General features: G+C 46.0%; 1 protein-coding gene across 1 annotated transcript in view; it reads left to right on the top strand.

Annotated features, from left to right (window-relative positions):
• The window catches only part of TNR (tenascin R), an 83,378-nt gene extending 79,594 nt beyond the window's left edge, over nt 1-3,784 (top strand). Inside the window, exons 20-21 of the mRNA XM_042925941.1 lie at nt 2,386-2,549; nt 3,490-3,784. Of these exons, the coding sequence (XP_042781875.1) occupies nt 2,386-2,549; nt 3,490-3,609 (284 nt within the window). The 3' untranslated portion in view covers nt 3,610-3,784. The remainder of the gene's footprint in view (nt 1-2,385; nt 2,550-3,489) is intronic.
• The last annotated feature ends 19,322 nt before the right edge of the window (nt 3,785-23,106 follow it).

Genomic DNA, 23,106 nt, shown 5'->3' with positions numbered 1-23,106 from the left:
GTGGTGAGGGAAACAGTCCAGAGAAGGCAAACCCTGGAAGAGAAGGCATGGAAGGAGCTGTTACCGTGGAGGAAGGGCAGGCGTGAAGGTCCTTGTTGCCCAGGGCAGGTGTGACTTCAGAAGAACAGAAAGAAGATTGGTAGAGAGTAGGGTGAAGCTGGACCCTGAAGGGCCTTAGAAAAGGGGGCCCTCTTACTATGGTGAGCAGGGGAGAGTCCCGGTAGGTCCTGAGACTTTGGGATTTGGGGGCTTTTAGGAAGATCAATGTGACAGCCGTAAACTGGATGAAGTAAATCTGAGTGAAGAACAGACACCAGCTGGCATGAGCTGGTGCATTAATCTTGGTAGGAGATAATAGGAGACTTGACTAATGTCAGGAATTAAGAGAAAGGTATAAATCTGAACAGTGGTTTGAGAGAGAAAAACCAAGACTCACACAATGAATTGAATACATGAGGTGGGTATAAGGCAGAAGTGGGAAGGGGGCCAGATCTGGGGAGGAGACAAAGACCAATGCTGGGATCTATCCCAGACAGCGGCAGGTGACACCAGAGTGGAAGGTGGAGAGAATTGTTCCCGGACAGCAGTGAGGGCAGATTCTAGATTCCAGAGGAGCAAGAGGGAGATGAGAAGATGAGGTGGACAGAGGCAACAGAGGTGAACTGATGGTAAAGAAAGGGTCACTAGACAATAGGACTAATCCAAGAATTTTAATTTTTTTTAATGTTTTATTTTGAGAGAGAGAGGGAGAAAAAGAGAGAAGCATGCATGTGCATGAGTGGGAGAGGGGCAGAGAGAGAGAGAGAGAGAGAGAATCCCAAGCAGGCTGCATGCTGTTATTCAGAGCTCCAACTCATGAACTGTGAGATCATGACCTGAGCCAAAAATCAAGAGTCGGACGCTTAACTGACTGAGCCACCCAGGTGCCCCCTAAGGATTTTTAAAGATAAAAGATATGAATATGATTTAGTATTGAAGGAATTGAAAATGCTAAATATATATGTATATATATATGCAAATATATAAATATATATGCAAAAAAAAGAAAAAATAAGAAATAATTTTTGCCTTCCTCTGGACCTAGAAGAAATGGGAAAGAATGAATTACAGGCAGTGGGATTATCTCTCAATGGACACAAAGTCTGATCCCCTGTAGACTGGCAGGACAAGATGAAAATGATGGGATAGAGACAGGATATGTTGAGTTGGTGACCCAACTGACCTGAGAGGATCAAACTTCCCCATAGAATAAAGATCATCCCCTAAGAGCTAAGCTGTGGTGGGAAGCAGTTGAGGCACTGAGTGGCTACCATTGAGTGTGGACTCAGATGCCACAGATGACCCAGAACTATGGTCTCTTGCAGCTTAAAGGGAACTCAGAAGCATCTACAATAATGTCCATTCAATAACATGAGCCCCTTCACGACATATCCAACTATAAATCCCACCAAAAGTTCAGCCAATAGTTATAGATTAATTACAGTTTGATCCCTTGCCTCAATTACTCAGTTCATATGAGTCACCTGCACAACATCCCAACAAGACAATACCCAGCCTTTGTTTACCTCTAAGACTAAAGATCTTACCCCATCTCCAAGCAGTCTGTCCCATATGTGAGCAGCTCCAATAGCTGGGTAACTTTTCCTCCTATATTTAGCCAAAATATGCCTCCTCTCAGTCTCCACCTACTGATCCTCATATCCCCCTCCCCCCCCCCACCATTTACTTTATTTATTTATTTTTACTTAGTAGCCCATGAGATATTTGGAGATAGTGATCGCAGCCCTTGTCTCCCATTGAACCTGCTCTTCCCCAAGATACAGCCCTGGTTTTCCCAACCACTTCTCTGCCGTGGTGAAGATTTTCTCATCATGCTTTCTCCTCTGGACAGGAACTCTAGCTTGCTGAGATCCCTGTTTACATGTGGCATCATGTTTTGTGCCACATGTGGGGTTTGGGGTATGGGTTGACCAGGCCTAATAAACCACGGAGAAGGCCACACCATGGATGCATGGTGGTAACCCAGACTGGTCGCGTCACCATGGCTCATGCCTATCTCCTGTGAAGATACAGGAATACAGTGCAGGCCTGGAGGAAACAGACAGGGGTGGTGAGGTGAACTGAGAGGACACAGCTCTTAGCAGAGGGTCAGAGGGATGAGGAAATGAGTAGCAGAGAGCAGCATGGAGAGTTGCTGACCCAGGGGGTAAGGGGGAGTATGAGTTCAGTACAGCCAGGCTGAGGAAATGGGTAGAAATGGGGGAGGAGGTGAATGGAAAGTCCCTTAAGTGGAAGCTAGGTTTGTTGGGAGTGGGTCAAATGTCCAGAAAATGCTGACAAAAGAGTGACAAATCAGACAGCCTTACAAAAACATCTTTGTTACAGGGGACTCCCTCAGCTATCATCAGGGACGCCCTTTCTCCACAGAGGACAGAGACAATGATGTTGCAGTTACCAACTGCGCCATGTCATACAAGGGGGCCTGGTGGTACAAGAACTGCCACCGGACCAACCTCAATGGGAAATATGGAGAGTCCAGGCACAGTCAGGTAGGTGAGGCTCTGCCCCAGAGCTGTGGAACCCACTGTCCCTAAGCTTTATGTTCTAAATGCACAACTGGGTCTTACATTTCCCTTTATAACAAAAAAAAAAATAGTCTTGAGAAAGGACTATCATGAAGAGGGAGATAATGTAGGCCCTGGAATAAGGGCAGGACAAAGTAGACTCCAGTGGAGGGAAAGAAAAGTATCTGGACTCAGGAGCCAGAACTCACCCAGAGAAGCCCTGGACAACCAGTCACATTCCATTTCGTTTCCTCATCTAAATGATCCCAACAACCCCATGGAGAGATTGTCAATTTTAGGGACAGCTTACAGGCTCAGCTTCATCTTAAGAAGGGTCCCAGGAAAAGAGAGATCAGAACGCCAGTGTAAACTGGACTATGCCTCCCCATTAGAGACTACAAGTCCACAGACTGGGAAGAGTGATGGGTTGACCAACAGGACCAACTGGGACTTTCCCAGTTTTAGCAACGAAAGGCCAGCAGTGAGGGAAATCCCTTAGCCCCGAGCAAATCAAGCTGCTGGGTCACCATAGGTGGAAACCGCCTGACTGTCCCATCAGGAGTGAGCAGTCAGACACAATTATTCTCTTCAAAATGCTTGTATGCTATTGGGATTTTGAAATTCAACACTGATAACTGGTGCATATAAATCCTGAAAGCCAAAACATTAGAGCTGGCAGTAAGAAATGACCTGAAGGGCAGCCCTAATGAACACCCAGGCCACAGGCATGTTTAGAAAGAAAAGCTGGAAAGAGACCCCGCTCCTTTGACCTTATGAGGGAGCCGGACCGCAAAGCTTCACATTAATGAAAAATGGCTAAATCCACATCTTGGATTCCCCGCTCCTGCTGTTCTCCTCCTTTTCAAGCTGGGTGCTCCCTCTGGAGGGAGGCGGTGACTGACATGCTCATCTGTCTCCTTCCCAGGGGATCAACTGGTACCATTGGAAAGGCCACGAGCTCTCCATCCCTTTTGTGGAAATGAAGATGCGCCCTTACAGCCACCGTCTCACGGCAGGGAGGAAACGGCGGTCCTTGCAGTTCTGAGCAGTGGGCGGCCGCGGGCCAGCTGACCTTCTCTGTCATCTGTTTGTATCTTATAATATGAAACAAGGGGTGGGGGGTAAGAGTAATGTGCTTTGCAACATGTTAAGGGTGTTTGAGGAAGCAGGCCGCAGCTGCTCGTGGTTTCTGCTGTCCCGGGCCTGGCCCTCGGCCTCCATTCTCCCTCCCAGCCAGTCATCCGGAACCTTCCCCTCTTTTCCCACCAAGGAGGGAAAGTGTGAAATATTTTTTTAAAAGACCGATTTAAAGGCAAGTCCTGGAGTCAGATTGCTATGGCAACGGGCCTTCTTTTCCTGCCCTCCTATGAGTTGCCCTTCCCTTCCAGGTATTTGTGCTCTGGTCACTGCCTTGGATGGCCAGGTTCTCTCACCAGCCCACGGCAGAAGCCTCGGCACGAGAGCTCCGCCAACAGCTCCCCGTAAGAGGAAACAGATGAGTCTCACTGCATCCCAACAGCCCAAGTTCTTTTTAATGGGCCAAAGATTCTCATTTTCTGACACTCTTACCAGCCCAGTGTCCTATTACCTTCTGAGATCAGTGGCCTCTTTTCCAGCCCCAATCAATCCTGTGCCTACTGCCCTCCGACCCTTAGATGCCCACGGCCCCACGAGCCCAGCCACTGTTTGCTCTGGACTCTGGTTCCCAAGGCATTGCCCACACCTGGCCCTGGGCTGTACAGTGGCTGTGTCCCTGAGGGTCTTAAGTCACTGCCCCCTCTCTCAGGTCAGACAGACAGCAACTTCCTTTGTGGGTGAAAGGGGGAGATGGTTGTAGATTTAGTGCTTCGGAGTCACACAGTGAGGAAAGGACAAAAGAAGTAGAAATCAAGGCATCTGCCATTTGAGATTACAGGTCCCGTGGGAAACACAGATCCTACCTGGCTCTGTTTTCTTTTTTCTGGTCCTATGTGTCATGGACCTTTTTTTTTTTTTTTCTGAATTGCAAACAGAAGACCTCGTTTCCATCTTCAGCCAGGCTCAACCTTAATGTGGGTGGCTTAATAAGAGTCAGAAGGAGAAGTTATAGGACCAGCCAGCCATTCCCCTGACTGATTATTCCTGGAAAAAGGTGAAATTCGGCGTGGGGGTGGGGGTGGGGGTTCTCTATTTTGGTCCCGCGGGAAATAGGAATGACCCCTTTAATGAGTTGACATCATGAGAAGCCTCTCTCCATCTTCTTTTATTATTCTGCCTTTGAAAGGAAAAATGAAAAGTGCCAGAGGAAATTACATCTGGAAATCCAAAGGTGAAAAGGGGAGGACTGTAGGCCCACCTCCCACGTTATGAGATGTGCTTCTCTTCACTACCATGATTTGATTTTTAAGCCCAAGAGAGCTGGAGGCTCTAGAAACCATGACCCCTCGACTTCTCCACATCAAATGTCAGCTGCAGCCATCCCTGTAGCATCCGCCAAAATCCACACCCAGTGCCCTCGCTGCCTTCCCCCTTTCCTCTCCTTTTCCTCAAGGCCCCAGCTCTGTTTCCTGTAGTGCCTGCGTTCAGCCAAACTAGGGCATCTTGTTCCTTTCCCAGCCCGTGGCTGGAAGAGCCTGAAAGTTAGCATCTTGCTAATGGAAACAACTACACTGTAACCAAGCCCTGATCACCAGGGAAGGACAGCCCCTCGGGCTGCTGATCACACTCCTGGTGTCTTAAGGATGAAGTCAGCTGCCACCAGCGACAGGCTCTCCTTTAGCAGCCCTCCGAGGCCTCATGCACTGCTCTGCGCGGACGTGACTGACAGACCCGACTGACAAACCCGGTGTTGAGAAATGGAAGTCACGACGCCATTTCTCAGTTCAGCGGGGGCTTCAAAAAGAACTAGGAGGAGGAGGAGGAGGAAGGAGAAACAATCCTTTCAAGAAACCCATAAGTTAAAGGAGATCCAGCTAGAGAGTGGGACACCTGGCCATAGTATGGAGCATGCCAAAAGGAAGCTGGGAGCTGAGGCAGAGGTCCACCCCGGCCATCTTGTTGGCCCTGTGACATCAGGGAGGCTGTTTTCTCTCTCTGGGCCTCTGTTTCCTCTCCTGTTGAATCAAAGCTTAGACTAGAATGGCTACTAACTTCCTTTTCAGTTTTGAAAGTCAGTAATGCTAGTTTCTGATCTGAAAATCTAAGTATAATTGGGCATTGATGAGAAAGCACAATTAAGTAATGAAAATTCACCAGAAGCCCTGCTTTATTGAAAGGAAGGAAGGAAGGAAGGAAGGAAGGAAATAAGGAGGGAGGGAGAAGGAAGGAAGGAAGGAAGGAAGGAAGGAAGGAAGGAAGGGAAGGAGGGAGAAAGGAAGGGGAGAAAGAGGGAGGGATGGAGGGAGAAGGAAGGAAGGAAGGGGAGAAAGAGGGAGGGAGGGAGGGAGGAAGGAAGGAAGGAAGGAAGGAAGGAAGGAAGAAAGGTTGGTTTAGAAGTCATAAATAAAACACACACACAAGAAAAAATTTTTCAGAAGAGGCAATGCCAAGTAAGAGGCTGAACTCATTTTGTGCATAAAAGCAGAGCCCAGGGGCCTGGGTGGTGCCCGTACAGCCTACCTCGTCCAGGAAACTGAAACAAAGAGCTTATGAGTCCTTGTGTGGTCAATTCAGGTGAAAGCCAAGAAGTATCAGTGGAAACCAAAAGCTGCCTTTCATTATAACCATTTTACCCTATGGAACATTTTTATAAATAGTATCAGCAGCAATGCCTGAATTCTTTTCAAAAACTTTTAAAGCAAGAAAGGGACTTCAAAGATTAACTCGCCCAACCTCCTATAAAAGGATGTATAGATTCCTTTTATTAAATTGAGTGATTTTCTCACAAGCTTTCACCATTTTCAAGAGACACTGTGCCCTATTCTCTCCCCAAGACCCATGATCAACTAAACTGAAAGCTTCTTAACTTTACTCACTGATTCCTGCTTATCTCGTTCCTCCACATTTGTGTTCTTCCCAAAGGTGGGTCCAGTAAGCAATACTCACAAGGCACTGACCTAAGCATACCAGTTTCCCTCGAGGGACCCTCAAGGAATAGAATTGGACCCTGCCCAGAGGCTATTTAACTGCAGGATAAGGATTTAATCCCAATCCTAATTACAGGCACTTACAAACGGATAAAACGTACCAATGACTAGATCCAAGATCCAGACAGTTTTTCCTTTTTGCATTTCCCCATCAGATAAAGACAGTTCCCTACAGAGTAACTCACATTCTCCAGAGTTCTTTGGAGAGTAAAGGAGGTGGGTATAAGAGTGGGGGGAGGGCGAAGGTGGGGGAACAAATCTGTGGAAAACTCCTGCCTTTAGACTGGATTTAAGTGGAGGAGGGCGACTTGCTAAGTGTGGCCACGAGGTGGCGATCACCACCCCCAGCCACCATCTATAACTATGAAACATGGTGGGAGTTGAGGACAGCAAGCTCTTTGGGGTTTCCAGAAGAACTCACATCAAACCAAGATTCAGGAAAACCTGAAAACTGATTTGCACAGGAGGTTGAATTGTAAAAGAACAAAAATGGCAGCAAGGAAGTGCAGAGCAAACTTCCACAAATAGTTAAACCCACCGCGCCCCCACTCAGCTGCTTGTGAACTGGTAAGACACCTCCCACCCTCTTCCCTGGAAACCAACCAGCTCTCTGCACACTGAAAACTGTTATTTCACAGACAAACCTAAAAACCCAAGGTTGCCAGTGAGCTCCGTGCCAAACCAAACAACCCTCATCCCGTTTGTACTTTGAAAATCCCATCTCGGAACAGAGCTGTAGATTATGGGACACTAGGTCATTATGGAATCTTTTTCAAAGAGCTCATTTAAAAGCATCAGTTGAGAAAGGGTTTATGAGTTCCTGTTTGTCTTTTCCTCTGGAGAAAAAGTGGAACCTGGCAGCCGCAGATGCGCCAAGCTGCGGAGGCTGAAGTAGACTAGCCCGTGACCCAGACTTGCACGTATTCCTGGGCCATGAAAACAATTTTCTTCTTCTTCTTCTTCTTTTTTTTTTTTAACCTCCCCCGAAATTTCGGCTCAGGAAGAACCACTTATTCGGGGTACATGCTTGCTTTCTATCATCAGACTCCTAGTCAGTCTAATTCCTCACTTCCATTTCTTTCCCTCCAAAGGGGGGCACTCTATTTGCATCTCACTGGTCCTAAAACTTTGAAAAGGAAAGATTCAAACCTCAGTTTAGTTTCAATAATCCCACAGAAGATGGAATAATTTGTTCATTTGCTTCAAACCGGCCAAGGCCGTGGGACCTCAGAGGCCTGGGGCGGGAGTGGTGAAGTTTGGGAGTCTGCCTCTTCCACAAAGCTCCAGATGCCAGGAAGTGGCCAACTCAGCTCCACCCAAACCTCCCTGGGTGGCCCGTCTTTCTCCAGGTGACAATGACAGAGAGGTTCTGCACTCAGGGAAGGCGACACACAGGGCTGGCTTCCGGGTTCTGCCTGTAGCTTCTGTCTGGCTATACCTCCGGGTCCTTTGGCCACATTCCTGAACATCTTTGACTAAATGTTGCCCCAGACCTTTGTCTCTCCCATAACCCCACCCCAACACAAATGTGACCGAGTCTCCCTCAACTGTAGTCCAGCATTGAGGTGCCACCAGGCCAAATGAGAATTCACAGACCAGATGAAACTTCCAAAAGCAAGTAGGGAAAAAGCTCTAGTGCGCTGGGAGTGGGTGTGTTGTGTACATTCGGGTCTGGTTTGAAAGAAGGGCTCTGGTTCACCCTAATTGTAGCCACATTAGATTTGCTTGTGTCCATTCTGTGTTCCTCAAGCCTTGGGAAACGGCTGGGAAGAAGAAAACACAGAACATAATACAATACAATACAATACAATACAATACAATACAATACAATACAATACAATGCAAGCATATGGATGACTGGAAACTAAAAGCAAGCCTCTAGGGATGGCCCACAGTCGAAGGACAGAGAGCAAGTGTGAGGGACCCTGCTACAGGGACCCGCATCCTTGACTTCTGGTCTCACCTCCCACCAGAGCACCTGTCAGTTCACCCTTTTCACCTGAGGAGAAACTAAGGCACCAGAGGCGTACTGCCGAAGAAAATGAGAAGAGAAGGGCTCTCTTTGCTTGCTCAACCAGTCCTGCCTGGACCTCCTTCATGGCACCCACTGGCCTGATTTGCCATTTCTAGCATTTCTGATTCACGTTTCAAGGTCACCCCTTGCCTGAAGCATGACTTCATTGCACCTGCAGTATTTCATTGTCCAAATGTCCTTGGCAAACCTCACAGTCTTTGGACAGCGTTGCCTTTTCTCCAAACCGGAAATCCTCCCTCCCTCCCTCCCAAGCTTAATAAGGCTGTTGCCGAGTATCCAAATAACACAGCTCTTGTTCCTCAGACAAGCTCTGCCCCCTCTGTAGACTTGACAAAACAGCTCCTCATTTTCGACCGTGAGGCTGGGCTGAGGCTAAATTTCCAGCTCAGAAACATGTAACCCTTTTCAGTCTCACCGATCGGTTCTTACAGGTATTGGCATTGGTTCATTGGCACGGGGGGGCTCATGGGAGGTAGAGGAAGCATCCCAGAGGCTGGGAACACCTAAGCCACAGAGAGGATTTGGGTCCGGATGTATGGCCAGGAGGCAAAGCACAGATGGGAACTATTGTTTTCTTCCTATTCCTGGTTTAGCACCCTCAGGGACACCCTGTGTTGCTCTGTAACACCGGATGCTAATGTGCTCAACACCGCCTTTAAAAGGCAAACGTTGGGAACATACCTTCAGAGCTAGAGAGGACTGGAGGCCACCTACCCTGGCCGTCTCATTTCATACTTCCGGAAACAGAGGCCCCGAAAGGTTAGGCAACCTGCCCAAGGTCACACAGCTAATCAGTAACAGAGCTGAGATCCTATCCAGCAGAGGCCTTTTAATATTTCTCTCCCCAAGTGAAGACCAAGAGACATGGCATTACTGCACTCCTACTACTTTCCAGATACTGCGCTAGGAACTTTACATATGTCACTTCATGAAACCCTCACCACAACCCTGACTCAAGTTTAACCATTCTACAGATGAGGGAATGGAGGCACAGAAAGGTTTGGTACCATGCCCAAAGTCACAGAGTCACTAAAGAGAGCTATCATCAGAATCTCCCTAATTCCAAAGCCCTTGTTTTTGCTACTTCAGAAGGCTGCCACCCCTTCTACTTGTTTAGCCTCACGGCCGCCATCTTGGATTTGTTAATGTTTGTACAAAGGGGCTTATGATGCCACTTCCCTCTGTCTTTTAAGAAAAGGGAATTCTTGAGTTGTTTTTGCCACATCCTCCAGGGGACCTTTAACCTTACTGTCAGAAGTAAGAAGCATCCTAACAGCTTTTTCCTTTTCTTTTTTTTCCTCTTTTTTTTTTTTTTATTTGTTTTTAATTGGGAAGTAAGAAAAAGATTTACAGCAAGTCGGTAGCAGACAGAAAAGACCAGGACACAAGCACTATTTCCCCCAACACCACTCCTTTGGGAATATAGTGGCCTCTTTCCCACCCAACTTTAGAAGAGTAGGAAATTCCAGAGTCATTCTCCTCAAACTGGGAGGACAAGATTGGCAAGACTGGGGAGAATAAATACAGCACATGTTCCCTTGGGCACCAGTTTCACTCCAGACTTTTAGAGGAAAGGAGTTACATGATTCATATATTGAAACCAATACAGACAGTATCAAATGCAGAAATCTCATGAATCTTTAGGTTCAAATCAGCAGGCTGCAGACTGATTTGGGCTCTTTCCTCCCAGACTTTCATGGGTACGATCAAAGTGTCCCAGGGTTGTGGTGAGGGTCAGTGAAAGCTTTGGGAAATGAGGCTCGAAGAAGGCAGGAGACTAATGTTACTTATTCCCCTCTTCCCTCATCTCTCTAGTGTGTGGGGTGGTCTCAGAGGACAGTTAGGTACAAACTCAGCTCTCTCTGCCACATTAGGGAATTGAGAAGGAAATTAGTACTTGGTAAATAGTATTTTTGGCTGCCAGGCCCAAACTCCAGAAATGAATGCCTTCCTCTTAATTGAATGCCACTTATGTATAAAGGAATAGATTTCCCCAAGACAGAACTCTGAATTTTATGGTCCTCTTCCACGTGGAGGCTGCAGGGGCAGCAGAGATATTTACGTGTTAGATGCAGCAGACGCCATGGTTTCTACAAAAATGGCAGCCAAGTAAGTGCCCACCTACCTACCCCCTTTCCCTGCCCATGCCCTCTAGACTCACACCCTGGTCCCACAGACTCAAGGCTCAGAATCTGGATGAGTTACTATTAATACCACTGACCCCTCCTTCCTATCCTTCACACAGACACAGCCATCCGGTCATTCTTCCCTCGGTTACGCCCCAGGCCCATAGGAACCCCTGGGTACCCTGAGCAAGTCACTGTGACTTTGAGGGAGCTGTTATCTTGGGCCCGGGGAACCTGAAACCCACCCTGGTGGTCTCTAGATCGTTGTCCTGAGAAACCATAAACACCAAGTCCTCCGATGCCCTCGAATTTGAGTTTGTCGTTTTAACCTTTAACAGCCTTTTCAGGTAAAAATAACAACGACCAATTTACCGACTTTGTAGCTACGCTGTGCTCGGGAAAAGCATTTGCTTCAAAGAAAGATGGGAAGAAAGAAAGAAAAAAAAAAAACCAAGAAGCAAAAGGGAGTACCTACTCCTCAGGCGATGTACACTTTAATGAACTGAAATAAAAATAAAAACAGAGGAAGGGAGAAGAGATACCAACTTGCCCCATCCTTTCCTGGCACTGTAGCTCAAAGACTGGAATCTCCACTTGTTAACCATTGTTAACTAGTATTTTTAGTCCTGATTGCTTTTAGCCTCTGTATAGTTCCTTTTTTAAACACATTTTCTATACGTCAATAAAAGATCCTGAAGGAGTGGTGTGCATCTTCCAAGTCCTGTGGGGAATTATGGAGGCATGCCTTTCTTAATGACCGGCCTGCCTTCTTGGCTCTGGGCCTCCTCCCCTCAGCGTTTACCCACCACTGCTACCAAAATGTCTTCTCTGCATCACCCTGTTGTGTTGGCAGCTGTCATCACTGAAGGTCCTGCTACTCCACCTGTGTCCCTTGCCTTCCTTGATCCTATTGTCTCACTGTAGCCTCGCCTTCTCTACCCTCCTCTTCCCGCCACCTACCCTTCCTCCCTCTGCCACTGTCTCTCTCTCTTTCTCCTCTGCCTCCACCCAGTCTGAATTCTTCCTCTCACCGGTTGCTTTCACCCACAGAAAAGGTCCCTGACGAGTGGTCACTTTTGCTGGATGCCCCAGCATCACCCAGATTGGTCCAGGCTATGGTTTGGAGCCCTCGATCAGCCACAAAGACTGACTTGCTGTCCGGTTCCCTCAACCCTGGAGCGCCCAGTGGTAGTAGCCGCATCTCCAAAGCTCTAGTGCCATCTATGGGCACTGGCGGAGAATATTTAATCGTCTTAACTTGCCCAGCCTGTCTGCCCTCAGTAGCTGAGTCTCCAGCTCCTGTGACCACCTGCCTCTCAGGCTTGGTCACCTGAAAAACATTCCCCCTTTCCCTCCCTTGAAAATGAGCGCGGTGCACATTGTGAGATCAACTCTCACCTCCAGGTCATATAGGTAACACCCAGCCAGGTGATAGCCTGGAAGAGCAGGGGTATGAGGGAAATTTCCATCGGGCTCAGTTCCACAAGAACACAAAGCAGAAGTGTAGAGACAATAACAGAGCGTAGTTGGGGCCCTGAACCCAGACAAGCCCTCTCCCCCACTGGAGGTGGAGGGGCATTCCAGGAGACTACCTGGGGGACAGTCCACCTGGCTGTGTCTTATGACAAGAGAAATTACCCAGGGGGGAAAGGTGAGGAGGGAACAATAGCACGAATAAGAGTCAGAGGGCATTTCTTCTGGTATTTTCTAGGCTCCAGCAAGCCTCTTCCCAACCCTGGGCCATGTAAGAGACAGGGACAAAATCCCAGCTTCCAGCTACATGGCGGTCTCCCACTGAAGCTCCTGCCCTTCCCCAGCAGCGGGACGGACACTTTTGCAGCCCATTCCCTGCGGCTCATTTCCTCTTCCTCCATCATTTCCTAAAATACAGATTTCTGTGATAGCAGCAAGAGAGGCCATTTAAAAACAGTCACATTTCCTGGTCCCGTTTTAAACAAGCCGCCCCGGAAACCCATACCTGAGGACTGACCATTGTAATGTGCAGATAAAACCCATCACCTGAATCTCGTTCCTGCATGTTAAATGGGCAACGGGAACTAGACATATACAGTGGAACATAAAGGAATTTCAGTCATTAGTATTTATTCCTGAGGCAGCTGAATGCTAACATTATGTTTTCACTTAAATGAGTATGATTCACCCATTGCTTAAGACCTCTGGGTGCATTTACAATGATCTGAACACAGATTTAATTATTGCTGTGTTGTGGGAACTAAGGACTGCCACAGGGAAAATTAAAAGTGGATTATTAAGTAAGAGAAATGTTAGCAGCATTAGTAATCAGTGCAATTACCAAGAACCCAACGTAAACACAGTAGCGTCTTCTCTCCCGTGATGACCCGAGTGGCCCTGGGGACATGTGCCTCAGCAGCCACCTCTTTACCTGTCAGCAGTAAGACATCATTAAGAAATAAGGGCTCCTGGGACCTGTATCTCTCCTCTCATGTGATATGCACACTACACTTCACTGCCCAGCCTTTCAAAGAATCATAAAAAGGACATGTATTAGACTCGTAAATCCTCACATAACAACGTCTCTTGTTCCTCTTCTCTCATCTCCCCACATGAGTTCATTGAACACCTACCACGGACCAGGCCCAGCACTGGCTCTGGGTGGACAGGGACGAAAGCCTGGTCCTTCCTTGAAGAGACAGAGTCTCTTTTTGCCTCATTCCGTTTCCATCTACTTGCACCACACTCCCTACTCCCCAGCCCAGATAGTCCACACGTATGTGGATGAAGCCCTTCGCGTCAAACATTTTAAAATAGGTTCGAGAAAATTTTCCAAATTTATGTTTCCGTGTTCGTGAGGAACGGAGACGAGATGTACAGTAAAAGAATTCAGTTAATTAGGAGGAGGGTTGTCATTTCAATATTGACAATATTCTTTTTTAAACCTAGGCCTATTTCAAACACTTCAAATACTAAGAAAAGTGGCAATTAAGGAGCTTTGGATTCAAAGAGAAGCTTTTTGAATCCAAAAAGCTCACAGAACATTCTCAAAGGACTGATTACTATAGAATCTTCCATGGTTGGGAGAGCAGAGGGGAGGGAGGGCATTCCAAAAGGCTCTGATACTTTAAGATGTTGATGCCCTTTAATGCCTTAAATGAGAAATGCTATGATCAGAGATCATGGCCAAACACTCATTCATAGCTTGTGTGAAAGCTTTGGGTCTACTCTTCATGACAAACAATAAGCCCTTTGGAGGTTTCTGGGAAATAAGCGTAAATAACAAGAAATGCAGCAACAATTATGAAAATTTGATATGCTAGCTGTACAGGAAATTTAAAGATCCAAGAAAAACAGTGAGAACGATGAAAAAATGTATAAATTACGTCTGTGCCCAGGCAGTACCTGGCGTGATTTGTGACCCACACTCACTTTTTATGACTTTTTTTCCCCATAAATAAAACCCACAGAGGAATAACCAAAACTTATATTTACAACCAAAGCTACACGGAAACAATGACAACCTGGGTTGTTATGAAAGACAACTTGGCTGACTTATTGACACCGGAGAGTGAGGAATCACTGAAGAAATCAAGGTGGAACCATCTGTCCTCCTCTTCGACCCCCCCAACCCCCATCTTGTGCCATTTAAAGACCTTGAGAGGTATTCGTGTAAATTTAGTCTTCAACATTTCTCTTCCAAAGAAACGACCTGAATTTTAACTCCATTTGAAACATCCATGCTTGCCACAAGGCAGGGTTTTAATACAGCAGGGCTATTGGCATTTTGGTCAGATGGTTCCTTGTTGTGGGAAACTGTCCCGTGCATTGCAGAGTCCTTAGCAGCATCCCTGACTCCTCCCCGCCACAATCCAGAGGACCACCACTGTCCTACAACCAAAATATCTCCGGATACTGCCGAATGCAGTTTTGCCCTGGGGTGGGGGACAAAATCTCCCTCAGTTAAGAAGACAGTGAGTAGGGAGATTTATCACGAAAATGAGATGACTTCAATCCAGAGATTGTTGAAGCAACATTTTAAGAACCCAGCTCATTTCAATCCAAAAGACAAAAGAGCCCCCCAAATGGAACACTGCTGTAGCTTTTCTATTGAATTTTTCATAAGAGTTTCTAAATGTTTGGAACGCATGTGTCTGTGTCTTATTTGTAGTTATTTTGTTGGAATCACTCTTGGTATTTTGGTGGTACGAGATTAGATTCCAAGGTAGGGAGGAGAATTTATAAGACGGTGCTTCCAGGAGATGAGAGGTTGACCCTGGTTCAATTTGTCATGGCTGTCCAGGAATCAATTACGTTTCAAATCAAGGGTCACTTGTAAATTAGACCTTTCGGCTCTGTTGCTTCACCTGATGGACAATAATAAATGGTGTTGATTGTTTAAGATCTCTAAATACCTCACAGTCTTATACGGCCTGAGATTTCTTTAGGAAAAAAAAAATGAGATCAAGGGTATGTTAGTCACCAACGACAGGAGGAAAGGAAGATGTCCCAAAATTCTGCCTAGGTTCAAGATTCTTATCAACTGAACAAGGAAAGCCAGTATCATTGCCCGTGTCCACAGGAGACTGTGGATATCAAAGTCACATGCCTAAGAGAGTGCTCCGTGATGTTAGGGGAAGCAAAGGGTTAACTTCACACACACACACACACACACACACACACACACACACACACACACACATAACCCACCCAGAAAACTTTGCGGCAAAAGAAGAAAATAGATAGCTGTCCATGAAAGAAACCTACTGCCTTGCCAGCATGGGGCAGAGGACACCCACCACTGAACCGCTTTACCCAGCTCACCATCCCAAACAAGCACTTCCAGGACCCAAGAAGGGGGATGCAAGGAGGGATGCCATTTTTACTTCTAGCATTTTCAAAAGACTCGCAAGTTTGATTTTTCTTTCCTATTGTCCCAGCCATGCCTGTGGGACCACTTGGCCTAGCTTTGTGCTCAGAAAATGTTGTCATCGTAGTGTATCTCCATAAAGTTCTATTAGCTATGAAGGTCATCTGGGAGCAGGAAAGAGTCAACGTGCAAGTGTGACTGGCCACAGTCACCCTCACATTTGCTTCTCCTGGTCAGATGGGAGGTCTCTGGTTCAGTCCTGAGAATCCGATGAAGTCCCTTCCTGCAGGGGTGTGTGGGGCCATAGAACTCACAGCAAGGAAATAAAATTGGGGGCTCAAATTTTGGTGCCAAAAGAGATGTCTTGCTCTGGTTCATGATCTTTTTCACTACAGGTTCTTCTTCCAGATCATGAGTGACTGACGCAGATCAAAAGGTGCCTCTTCCATTAGGGGATGAAACCTGTTATCAAATTTCCAGAACCATTTATTTCTCTTCTAAGACCAAGCCACTTTGAGAAGCCAAGCCCTCCAGTTGGACAGAGTAAAAAGCTTATTTTCTTTCCTGAGGGCAGGAGGGGATTGGGAAAGCATGCCCAGTGAGGGGTGTATTCCTCTCATCTGTGAGCTACTTGAGGGCAGAGACTGGGTTTTCCAGCCCATTCTCAATAGTTAGCTCAGTGCTTTCCATAGACCCAACGTAGAACTGATGGAAACTGAACTGAACCAGTCCTATCTTATGTCTATGAAAGAGACTCAATTAACTGCTTTAATTATGTTGAAATTTGGGATAGATCCCTAAAATAGCATACTTCGAGACTTTCTGAGGAAGAGGAGAGAACGCTGGAAATTAGGTCAAAGGCTTATGTGGCCATTTCTGCCATTTACGGGTAATGTGCTTGAGGGGAAGCCTGCATGCCTCTCTGTAGCTCAGTGTCCTTATCTTTAAAATGGGAATAAGAATAACTGTCTTTCCTACTTCACAGACTACTGTGAGAAGCAAACTTGAATGTGCAGAAAATGCTTTGAGATGGGTGTCATCACTACAGGAAGGTGCTAATTTGGTGACAGATAAAGGATGCTGACAATCATCCTTTAATCTCAGATATCTTCCTAGCAGTATTATGACTTAATGTGTCACTAACCTGATTCCTTAAAGCAACTTATTGCCTTTAAACAATGCAAGGCAGGGCACCTGGGTGGCTCACTTGGTTAAGTGTCTGACTTCGGCTCAGGTCATGATCTTGTGATTCATGAGTTCAAGCCCCGTGTTGGGCTCTGTGCTGACAGCTCAGAGCCTGGAGCCTGCTTTGGATTCTGTGTGTGTCTCTCTCTCTCTCTCTCTCTCTCTGCCTCTCTCCCACTCATACTCTGTCTCTCTGTCTCTCTCTTTATCTCAAAAATAAACAAACAAACAAAAAACATTTAAAATAGTAAAAATAAAAAATGCCCTGGGCAAAGTTAGAGCATCAAGAGTTAACGGATGGCTACCTGAGAGCAGGTGGGGGTCAGGGTGGGGGAGGGGGCAGATAAGAAGCCACAGAACAAGAAACAGAGAACACAGGAGTGAAAAAAAGGTAGCCATACTGTGGCTGGCCCCATGGGTGACTCTTCTAGAGGAGAGAGGTGAAGAGGACCAGCCTGCCAGCCCACTAGGCTCCAGAGCTGTAGTCTAAGAACAATCTGGTTCCAGGCCATTCCCCCACCTTCCCTGGACATAGAATGAGGACCAAAGAGACCCTAGCAGCACTCAACAACCACCTCACAGATGCTGAATAGCACTCTTTCAGATGTATAGGGTGAAGACTCCTCGCTGAGACTCTGTATTTATCAAAACCCCCCCAAGGACATCACACTTGTGGTTGAGGCCTGCTGGCTTCAGACATAAGCCCTGGAGGCCATGCTTCGAGGGCATGAGTGATGATTTCTAGGGAGGGGGCTTCTGTCTGGTTTCTAGGGAGCTGTGGACTTCAGTTTCATTGAGTGAGGTGTCTCGGGCTGGAGGTGAACTGCTCAAGGGAGAGAGAAGTTAAGCATGGCCATCAGCACACCCACAATCCCCCTACAGGGGCCCACACACTTAGTCCCACTTCTACATAAACATGAAACAAATGATTAAAGAATGTTCATTTGAGGGGCACCTGGGTGGCTCAGTCAGCTAAGCATCCAACTCTTGATGTTGGCTCAAGTCATGATCTCATGGTTCGTGAGGTCAAGCCTGCATCAGGCTCTGCATTGACAGTGGGTAGTCTGCTTGGGATTCTCTCTCTCCCTCTCTCTCTCTCTCTCTCTTTCTGCCCCTCCCCCACTTGCATGCTTTCTCAAAAATAAATAAATAAACTTTAAAAAAAAAAAAAGAATGTTAATTTGAAAAGACAATTATTCTGGATGCTCACATGTCTCAGTCCTGCCTTGTCCTCAAATTCACACAGAAGCCCCACATAGGAAAGAGTGTCTGTTTCTGCCCCACAGAATGGACCCGAAATTTCCTACCAACAGAAGCATGGGCTCTCAGAGAAGACCACCCTTGCCCCCGTCCCCACCCCACCCCAGGGAGGGTGAGCTAGGAGCTGGGGGACCTCACCTCTCCCCCAAACCCCTTCCAATGGCCTGGGATTGAAGCAAGAGCTTGTCATGTCCAGCCCTGACTCATGGCCACCTTCCGCGCCACTCATCTGTCCCAGGCCCTGACCTATAAAAAGAAGAGAAACAGAAATTACCACATTCAAACTTAGTCCTTGACTCCTGGGGACACAGACAAATTGGCAGTTCATTGGGCCGGGAGTTTTCATAGCTCTGGTGGTGTCGTATGAACTGTGACAGATGTGTTGGGGCACTAGAGCCTCTCTGCTGTAATTTTCCCCATCGACGCTTAACATTCACCCTGAAAGCAGGAGAGCACCTCCTCTCGCAGAGACCCCACTGCCAAAGGGCCCTGCCAGGCAGACAGGAAGGCCATGTCTTCCAATGCAGCTTCCCTCCTGAGTCACCCAAGTGTCCTTGACCCAGAACATTCATTCACTCATTCGTTCCCTTGTTCATACAGTCATTGAACATCCCCTACCATTCTGCGCTGTGCAGGGAACTAGTGGAAAGCCAGGGCAACTGGAGCACAGTTGGGTGGTGAGTGGGTAGCAAGGATGAAGCTGAGAAAGAGGACAGGACCTAATCAGACAGGGTTTTTGCAAGCCATATGCAAATCCTGATCTTTTGTAAGCGTGGTGGGAAGCCTTGGTAGGACTCTAACCAGGAGGGTGAGGTGACCATATATGCATGTAAAAGAGTTAGCTGGGGCATCTGGGTGGCACAGTCAGTTAAGCATCTGAGTTCAGCCCAGGTCATGATCTCAAGGGTTCATGAGTTCGGGCCCCGCATCGGGCTCTCTGCTGTCAGTGCAGAGCCCACTTTGGATCCTCTGTCTCCCTCTCTCTGCCCTCCCCCACTCGTACTCCCTCTCTCTCTCTCTCTCTCTCTCTCTCTCTCAAAAATAAATAAACGTTTTAAAAAAAGAGTTGGCTGTGACTATCACGTAAAGGGAGAGGCGATGCAAAAGATCTGGGGGGAAATTCAGGAGTGGTTCTGATGAGAAATAGAATAACTTGGACTTGGATTATTTCAGTAAAATCAGAAAGATAATATATATTCAAGAGATGTTTAGGAATAAACTGACAGAAGCTGAACATGTGGATGAGGAATAGTGAGGTCACAGAATGGTATATAGGATTCTGGATGGCAGTGAATGGTTGGGGAGTGGCCACCGAGGAAGGGACAAGTCACCAGGTGAGAGCCCAGGGCAGGAACTCCATTTTGAACATGAGCTAGAGACTCTCTGAGATATTCAAGCAAGAGAGCAGCTGCGTGGACAAGACTAAAGTCCAAAGGAGAGCCTGAGGCAGAGTTCTTTGAGGATCACATACAAGGCTGGCTTCTTGGGCATGTGACCTATACAATCACATGGGATCCCACGCTTAGAAGAACCCCCTGCTTGTTTTAATGCTCTGCTATCACCACCTTGAAATTTTTTTCTTTTTTAAAAAAAAATTTTTTAATGTTTATATATTTTTGAGAGAGAGAGACAGAGACAGAGTGTGAGCAGGGGAGGTGCAGAGAGAAAGGGAGACACAGAATCCAAAGCAGGCTCCAGGCTCCGAGCTGTCAGCACAGAGCCCAACATGGGGCTGGAACTCACAACCAGAGAGATCATGACCTGAGCTGAAGTCAGACGCTCAACCAACTGAGCCACGTAGGCGTCCCTTAAAATTTCTTTTCTAATGTTTATTAAAAATTTTCAGACAGCATGAGCAGGGGAGAGGCAGAGAGAGAGGGAGACACAGAATCCGAAGAAGGCTCCAGGCTCTGAGCTGTTAGCACAGAGCCTGATGCAGGGCTCGAACTCATGAACCCCGAAATCATGACCTGAGCTAAAGTCAGATGCTCAACTGACTGAGCCACCCAGGCGCCCTGGCACCTTTAAATTTTTGAATAAGAGGCCCCACATTTTTATTTTGCATGAAGTCAGAAAATCCTTTAGCTGGTCCTGAACATACAATATCAATAACAATACCGATAGAGGTTGAAGCTACAGACATGGAGTCATTCATTCATTCTACAAATATGTATTGAGCACTCAATAAAACATGATAAATTTGTATAATATACAGTATGTGAGATGGTGATAAGCCTGTGAAGATAAATAAATAAAGGGGGATGTATTAGGCTGCTCGGGCTGCCATAACAGAATACCACACACTGGGTGGCTTAAACAACAGAAATTTATTTTTCTGGAAGCTAGAAGTTCAAGGTCAAGGTGCTGGAAAATTCCGTTTCTGATGAGGCTTCTCTTCCTGGCTAGCAGACTGTCACTTTCTCACTAAGCTCTCACACGGCCTTTTCTCTGTTGTGAACAGGGCAGGAAGAGGGGAGAGAAAAAGAACGCCCTGGTGTCTCTTCTTAAAAGAACAGTAAGACCCTGTTCGATCAGGGTCATTTAACCTTTAGTTACCTCTTTAAAAGCCCTATCTCTAAATATGGTCACGCTGCGGGTTAGGGCTTCAACACATGAATTCCGGGGGACACTGTTCAGTCCATGACAGGAGGTAGGGAATGTTGAGGGTAGCGTAGAGGCCAACAGCTCTCTGCTCGGGCCGAACCCTGAGGTCACCTGTGCCTTTTGTGACTGTTCCGGTTCACGTTGACAACATTTCACCTCAAGCTCCAACGGTTTTCTGCAAAGATGTTAAGGAATGGATGCCCCCAGAAGCAACCCTTAAATCATCAAGGATAGGAGGTGACGGACCTACCCCAACTTCCTTGCTCCTGAGCAGGATAGTTCGGAGGTATGGGTTCCACATGGTTTCTCAGGGGGGTCTCCTGGTGGCCACAGCAGGGGGCTGCTTATTAGCACACCTCTGTGGGCTTTCATCCCTCCCTCTCGAGTTCCCTGCTACCTCGCTGGGCTTCCTGCCAGCATCTCCTAAAAGAACCACTTGCACTCACTGTCTCATTGCCTGCTTTTGGGAGAACCCACGTTCAGACAGGGATTTTCAATTAAAAGTAGACAAATCCGGCTGGGGAAGGCCCCAGTGACAAAGCCACACTGGAATAACATCCCATGAAGTAGAATCATCCCATGGGTAGAATCCCATCTATTCATCCCATGGGTAGAATCCCATGAAGAAAGTGGGGACAAGCTCCAGGTGCACCCGCAAGGCCGGTGTGGATGGACCCCAGGGAGTACAGGGAAATGAGATTCGCTCAATAACGAGAGGCCATTTAGCAAGCAGTGCCGGCCACTGGTTGGAGGATGAGAGCCATGCCTATAATTTGAAACTTTCTTGTGGTCACATTAAAACAAGTGAAATGGATTTAATAATATAGCTTATTTAGCCCGATATATCCAAAATACTTCTTTCCAACATGTAATCAATATAAAAGAAATTTAAACGATATTAGATTCTTCTTTTATATTTATCTTCAAATTCTGGTATATATGTTACACTTAACATACGTTTTCAGGGGGACCCACAAAATCCAAACTATTTTTAGAAGAATACTAAGATAATGTCTACCTTTTTCAGTGAATTGACGTTTGCATTAATAGTGGCAAAAGTGCAGGCACCTTATCACAAATCAAGACAATGGTAATAAACCATTCCTATAACCATATTGTTTTATTCATAGTAAAAAAAAAATGTCCTTGATGAAAAAGTAAAAACTATTAATTTTATTATATTTTGGCCCCGAGTGCAGGTCTTTTTAATTCTTCGTGACCAAATGGGGAGAACATTTAACATACTTCTGCAGCACACAAGTACAGTAATGGTTTCTTAAAAAAGAACGTAGGCCATTGTTTGAGTGGCCAGCTGAACTAGCTGCTTTTTGCATAGAGCACCATTTTTACTTGAAAGAGCAACTGACAAACTATGGTTTTTTTGACGTGGGTATTTGGCAGAAATTTCCTCAAAAACAAGCCAAGTGAGCCTGTCATTCCGGGACACACAATTGACTTATTTGTAACTAGTTATAAAATTTGAGCTCTCTAAAGAAAATTAGAATTTTTAAAAACTTGTGTCTATCATGCTAAGCTTGGCAGCTTCACAATACTTAAGAACTTTCTGGATGAGACTGGTGGTAATGTTTAAAAATGTGATTTTTTTTTAATTTTGTACAATAAAATATGTCAAATTTGGAAGATCTACATAATTCATTGAACATTTTTTTCTATTCATTTGCCGTTATTTTTATATATTTTATATATTTTTTCTATATTTACATATATATTTTTATATATTTGTACATTTATATATTCTAGATAGGAAGCATTTGTCTGTTATATGCATTTAAAATGTCTTGTTGCACTCTGTTGTTTGTTTCTCCACCTGATGGTGTCTCTGATGGAGAGATTCCCGTTTCGATATAATCAAATTTATCAAACTCTCCCTTGATGATTAATGTTTTCGGTCTTGTTTTCTGATCTGGAAATATGAATATATTCTCCTGTGTTATCTGTGATTTTATCTTTTGCATTCAGAATTTTTTATAAGGTAGAATTCTATGAAATCACCTATATTTGCCTGTTTGCGACCTACAAAATGACAATTCTATATGGTTCAACACAATACATGATGTGAGGCAGAAATATATTTTTATTTGTTTCCCTATAAACAATAAATTTTCCCAGTACTATTTATTTAAAAGCCTATCCTTGCCCACTGACCTGTCCATCTATGTTTCCAATATAGGTCTTTTTGCCAGTTCCAGCCCCAATACCACATCACCTCAATTAAAATAACTCTTGATATCTCTAGGGCAAAACCTCTCACTTTGCTCTTTTTCTTCAAGAAGGTTTGGCTATTCTTGACTCCTTGAACTTCCAAACAAATTCTAAAATCAGTTTGGGGCTCCTGGGTGGCTCAGTCGGTTAAGCATCAGACTCTCGATTTCAGCTCAGGTCATGATCTCACAGTTCTTGAGAT

The sequence above is a fragment of the Panthera leo genome, chromosome F3 (genome assembly GCF_018350215.1).
Source record: "Panthera leo isolate Ple1 chromosome F3, P.leo_Ple1_pat1.1, whole genome shotgun sequence".
Lineage (NCBI taxonomy): Eukaryota > Metazoa > Chordata > Mammalia > Carnivora > Felidae > Panthera > Panthera leo.
Note: the sequence above shows the minus strand (reverse complement) of the source record. Positions and strands in the feature narration are given on the sequence as shown.